The sequence below is a fragment of the Pterocles gutturalis genome, unplaced genomic scaffold, assembly GCF_000699245.1.
Source record: "Pterocles gutturalis isolate BGI_N339 unplaced genomic scaffold, ASM69924v1 scaffold6702, whole genome shotgun sequence".
NCBI classification, from domain to species: Eukaryota; Metazoa; Chordata; class Aves; order Pterocliformes; family Pteroclidae; genus Pterocles; species Pterocles gutturalis.
Window position 1 is genome coordinate 1 of NW_010110180.1, and position 6,600 is coordinate 6,600.

The window sequence follows — 6,600 nt, forward strand, 5'->3', positions numbered from 1 at the left end:
GGGTGGGAGCTGTGGGGTCCGCTAGTGTCGTTTCTCCTCACAGGGTGAAGTGGAGGAAACCCTCCAGAGGATTCAAGCCCACAAAGGGGTTATCGCACTGATGGTTATAAACCCCGAAGGTAAGGTGTTCTCTGCTTTCGCCAGGTAGCGCACTGGGCAGCAGCAACGCGTGCAGTACCGCTGCTGCACCAGGTTCTGAGGTGCCAACACCATCCCCCTTGTGATGTTTTACCAAGGTGTCCTGATTTTTCCAGAATGTGTGTTTCGTCTTCAGACATGAGCATTTGGGTTGTGGCCATTTCTTGAAGCTCTCCACGTGATGTGGTTTTTCATTCAAGTTAATGGAAAGCAGAAAAGTCAAGAGCCTTGACATAAGTCTTCTCTGAAGAAATAACTAGGAGCATCATAATCTTAATTTAACTTAGGCTGTTACATGTTGTTACTTATCCCTCTTGTTTAACTAAAGTAAACTATTTTTCAGAACCAGATCTTGAACATCTCTTGGTAGGTTACGAAAAGGCAGAATGTGTGGCACTAAGCTGTTGCTTTTGCTGGCATTTTTTAGTCCAAAATTCTTTGTATATGCAAGAATATTCACTAGCACTTCACTCTCCCCCTCTTCCTCTGAAAAGTTAGAATAAAAACATCAGGAGAAAAGCGTCTACAAAACAAAGTTGGTCTTCTAATGTGGGAGCCATTCCTTGGCCCTGCCCAACGTTCGCAAGTTCTTTAAATTGTGTTATGGTGTGTTGTCATAGGAGGAGGAGCAAGTTTGATGTCAGGCCAGCTTCGACTGCGCTCCTGAAAATTGCAAGCCAAAAGTGAACCTGCTCACAGGAATCAATTTTCAGATGCTAGGCTTCTCAGGTTAATCTGTTTTAATCATTCCCTTACAAAAAAGATGACTCACTCAATTTACCTTGCCCATAACTTAGGTGACTTCCTTCACTTTTACAATCCCCCCAAAAAATCTATTGCACTGGCAGCAGTTTAGCAACAGTAGGCAAGAACATTAAGAGGGAAGCCTAAATGTTATTTAGTCTTTAGAAAATGTGGACAATTTAATTTGTGTGCCTGGACATGTTAAGTAAAATGTGCCTTTGTTCACAGAATAGATGATGCATGTCAAGAGAGAAGTGCATAGCCTGGCAAATAGAAACTGAAAAGCTGCTTTGTGCCTGCACATGCTCATGTCTAGATATGACTGTCACTAAGCTGAATGCAGGCTGGTTTCAGAACAAGTACTGTTTCAGACAGTTCTGTAATCAGTTTCAGTAAACAGAATGTGACTTGATCCAATGAGCACTTAGACTAAGCTGCAAATGAGAAGCGAACAAAATCAAGCACTCAGATAACACAAATGATCCTTTTTGAGCTTGCAGACTGCCACCAATGTAATCTAATAGAAAAATAACCCAGGTTTTTTCATGTTCTGTTACTTGCAACAGTTGACTACGTGGCACAACATTGCTGAAGTATGCTTTCCCACTCGGCAGCACTACTGTGACCCATCTTTACCTGTGGTCATTGTACGGCACTGAGGGCAAGCTCAGGTATAGCTGTGCAGAGTTAGGACAATAGCATACTTTTTTAAAGGATGGTTTGGATTCCTTCTGTGTCAATATTGATTTGCAAAGGAGGAAGAGCATTCCACTTCTTTTTCACACATTAGACTATTCACGGCAAGGTATAAATTCCCCCCTTGTCCTGTTCAGACTTCCTCATCCTCACAGACCTGTAAAACGTGTAGCCACACTGAAGCCAACAGGTAACACTAGTGCAGGAATTTTGGTTTTAGTTTATCATTTAGAAATGTTTTGACACTAGATGCCAGATATGAATGGAAGAGTTTGTACTTTGTGAGGATGTATTCAAGGTACCAAGAAGTTAGATTCCACAAACATAAAGTAGGTGTGTAGTTGCAAGATTTTGTAACATCCCCAAATATCCATAATTAGCACTCATCAATCTAATTACTTTAAATTTTTCTGTAGAAAACTAAATTTAATTTTTCTCTATCCTGAAACATTTAAAACAAGTGTACAACATAAATTAATCACAGTAAAAATAGTCAAACCAGTGGTGCAGTAGGGAGGTTTCTTAGGCTGTTCAGGTTCCCTAAAAAGATTAAATTCTCTGTTCTTCACTAACATAAACAGTTGTCTTTTGTGAAGATTTTCATATTAGCGTAGGTACACTTAGGTGTAATAGTGTGCAGGTAAAACAGCAAATTGAAGATTCCTGATACAAGCATTGCCTGCTATTTATTTTAATGCTCAAAGTTGATTTGCTCATTGAAACACTATGGTAAGTGTCCCACTTTTATTTGGAAAAATCTCATAAACTGTTGCTATCCTTCTCAGCTGGGAAGGATCACACTACAGCATTTCTAATGAAGGATTTATTTGCCTTTCTCTAATTTGGGTGGCAGAGGCAAAGATAATTTGTCCTAAAGTAAGCATAGCTCAGCTTTAATCTAAGGATGTCACTAGTGTCAACTCATTTTCATGTTATTATTAGACCTTGGAGGATCATTTAACATTTACCATTTTCATTTAAAGTGCTGTATTTGTTGAAGCACTCATTTAGATACAAGGTCATATAAACTTGACACTAATTCATCGCTGCTTTTAAGTGACTTACTATTTCATCCTGTGATTACATAGATATTCTCATGCTAATGCAATGCTTGGGAACACCTGTTTGTTGCATTAAAACATCAGTTTCAATGTCTGTGTAATAAACATTAGACACAAAGGATGTACTGTGGTGTTCCGAACACTTCCCTAAAAATCCTATTCAAATAACGCCCTTCTAGGAAAATTATGGAATAGTCTAATATCTGAGGTGGTTCTATCATTTCTTTTACTCCCTTGCCTCTAATACTTTACTTGGCATTCACTGTTTTTGCATCTTAATTCTTCTTCTTTCATAATCAGTCTTTTCAACCTAAGTAATATTATTCTGGTTTTGTATTCCTATCCTGTCCATCTGGAAGGCACAACATAAATGTATGCAAAGAGAAAATTGCCTTGCCAGCTTGTAATCTATTGTCTTTGTTAGCTGGTCAAATACATTTTTTTATTAGTGAAACAAGCTTATTAAAGCCAAACACTTCTACATGTGCTGGATTACTGTGAACCCTGTTTTTAGTTTCATCTGGTAGCCTACTAATATAAAAAGCATGATTTGACAAATCATTGATAAACAATGATTCATTAAATCATCAAAAATCAATCTTGACTTATGTGGCCATATTTTTAATAGTTGGGATCAATACACTGTGTGCTACCAATTGTCAATATTTTGTTGCTAATTGGAAGGGATTGTTCCAAGAGTGGTTTTGCTTACCAAATGCAAACGTGCCACTTCTACCCTTTGATTGCTCTCGGTATTTCACTTGGAATGTTAGATTCTTGCAACCAAGACACAAACTCAGGGACAGTGTTTAAACTGATGAAGAACCATAACTGGGTAAGTACTGCAGAAAGGAATTTGATAGGTATTTAAGAGCCTTAAACAGCAATTAAGTTTTTTCAAAAGTTTCAAAAGGCAACTCAATGTTTAACTGCCACTGATTAATATAAATTATACTTTAAAAAGCATGTTGATACCTGAAATCAATACAATTGCTTTCTGCTACAAAACAAAAAACCTATGAAATCCTTGGTTTTTCCTCTTATGATCTGCTGCATATGAAGAATATGCAACTTAACTGAATGGTTATTAGAAAATTATTTGTTTGCAGGAATTCCAGTAAGAACAAATCTTGATCACCCTACAACAGTCCAGTATGCATATCATTTTCAGCAGCTCATCATGCAAGCAAGGAGCGCAGTGAGAGACATTGATCCTCAGAATGATCTAACCTTTTTTAGGATCAGAACAAAGAAACATGAAATTATGATTGCTCTAGGTAATAGTTCTATTAAAATAACAATAGAATTGTATGTCCTTTGAAGTTTCTTTTAATTCTTCATGAATAAGGCTACCATAGAAAATGCATATTGAAAATAAGTATATGAAAATATAACCATATATTCACCATGTAACCGGATGTGTTAGGATTTTCATGTACAGAGCTTATAGTATTCAAGCTTGGAGGCAACAAAACAAGTCCAGATCTGATCAGTGGTCTGATTTTTGTGAGGTTTCACAAAGGAAAATTGGACATATATATACACCAAGTAGTATATGTGTATATATATATAGTATTAAATGCAGCAAATACATTTTATCTCAAAACAGATGCAAAAAATCTTTTTTTTCCTAAAAATTATTTTTTACTTGGTAAGTTATCATGGCTTCCTAGCCATAGGTGGGATTTGTGTTGCCGATAAATGTGCAGTATTACCACCAACATAGTAACTGATATAATTATTTTCCTTAAAACAACCAAGGGAATATATTTCCACATAAATATATTTCCAATATAAATTCCACAACCAGGGTTGTGATTGGTTGGGGAGGAGATCCTGATGTGTGTGCTAGCTAACCAAGAGACTCATGGCATGGAGGATTTTGACAAATACCCAATGAAGGCATGCAGAGCAGAAAGGAAGCTTCAGGGATCTCCTCAGCGCAGCCGCTGGGGAGGGCGCTGGCTCAGAGCCTGTAGCGATGGGCAGCCTTTCCTGGGGTGCTCCTCCACTGCTGTTTTCATAGCAAATGCAGCGCCAAGGTACTGCACTAGGTGTGTGTTACCTCGCCTCGCTGGGATTATTTATAATGCTTCTATGAAACCAGTATGTGTGAAAGAAATCTGGCACTGTCATTAAGTGTTAACATTAGTCATCAGCTGATACTAAGTTTAAAATGTTAGTTTAGTTTCTATTTTGGAGTATAAACCTAATGCATTTTTTAAATCATGTTTCTTGCTCATTTATTTGAACTGATGCGCTTGATTCAGATTTTGCATTTGTCCTTCACTTATTTTTTAGAGGTGATTTTTTGACTAGTAACTATTAAAGCATGTTGACCTGAAAATGAGTGGTATAAAAAGTGAAGCTTTTTTGTTAACAGGGAGATTAGTTGTTCAAAGGCTTGGTTGTATTTTCCTATAACAGAAGATGGCAAATGACCCACCTGTAATTTATATTGAGTTGCTTTTGGATTAAAGCGACAATGCAGGAGTGCAGCTTCTTAACTCTCCAAAGCAGATATGACCCTACTAAATTCACTGGATACTTCAATAAATGCTTTCTTTAAAATAGATAATGTTAAACAGCTACCCAACTGAATTGTTTCCAAAGCTTCCCTGGGTTTTTAGAATTGGTAGGCAAAGTCTGGGATGCTTAGAATTTATTAATAGTAGAAGTCTATTCAAATATTTTCAGCTTTTTTCATGTCCAAATGGGGTTCTTAACTTTGAATAAACTGGTTAGTGAACTGAAAGAAGTTCTCTGCACCTGCAGAAGAGGCTGCAGATGTCAAAAGTTTTTTATTATAACAAGTGCGAGCTTCCAGGTGCTTGTCTTGTGACTTTTTTTCATCTTGTTTAAACATTTTTACAGCTTCTTGAAAGCAAATCTGCTGCTTACTAAAATAGTTTTAATATGGTATAGTTAAGCTTTAGGACACAGATTTTTTTTCCAATCTGCAATCTCAGATTTTTGTACAAAGTGCTTACATTTTCTAAATGTTTTTATATAAATGCCATGGCTTTTGCTTGTTTTATAAACAAAAAAAGGTTGCAGAGGAATAGATGAATAAAGATTATTTATCAGGAAATAAGATAAAATGTTTAACTAAATATTTTTATATCTTTTTGCAGAGAACGAGTATCTCCTGATCATTATTCAGGAACCATGCGAATAGTCCTACTACGGCAATACTTTTAGAGATAGCAATGTAGTTCTGCTTGTTAAACTAATACTACTTTGTTGATTTTTCATACCAAACATAGCACTAAGTAATTTTACATAAAGTGTAACTGTCGTGACTGAAATGTTAACAATTTAAAGTTCTCTGTTGTAGCTGTCTTAATTTGTGTTTCAGCACGTCATAAGATATATCAAAATATTATATGTTTATCTTGATAATCAGAAGAGCAATAATAAAGCAAAATGCTTAAAACTCTCTTCAATGGATCTTCAAGCTATTCTTGCAATTAAATCATTCTCTGTACATTTCTAATGTTATGTTGGAAGAGAAATCATACCTTGTGGGAAACTGTAGACCATGTGTATACATAAGTGTATAGATGTGACCCTATGAACTAGAGTAACCACAGCTACAGGAACCAAAGAACACAAGTGTAGCTGATGCCAGGAATGATGGGCTGGATATTGCCCTGTCTTTAACTCTTGTTTTTTTAACTTTTCAAAGGGAAAAAAATTGAAAGAAAAAATATCTTTTATTATCTTACAATTTCTACAGATGGAAACAATAGCTTCATTTAATATTTTCAGTACTGAGCATTTCAAGCACAGTTGAGCCTGCGCTCTAATGTAGAACTGCTGTTGGTTGGTAACGGTAAACAGTGGTGTAATTAAACCAAAACATTCGATAATTAGTTCAGCCTTTAGATCCAATACACAAGCTGCACTCCCTAGTGACATGGGACAAAGGGTGGGTCTGAAGCTCAGAACGGTTCCCAGA

The 6,600-nt window shown here is 36.4% G+C and overlaps 1 protein-coding gene across 1 annotated transcript; it reads left to right on the forward strand.

Annotated features, from left to right (window-relative positions):
- Window positions 1-43: 43 nt before the first annotated feature.
- LOC104461598 (dynein light chain roadblock-type 2-like) lies at window positions 44-5,817 on the forward strand (the record flags this gene model as incomplete). Its single annotated transcript, XM_010073239.1, has 3 exons — window positions 44-119; window positions 3,749-3,916; window positions 5,774-5,817. Coding segments are annotated over 3 exons (288 nt in total), but the record flags the coding sequence as incomplete, so codon positions are not given.
- Between the last annotated feature and the right edge of the window lie 783 nt (window positions 5,818-6,600).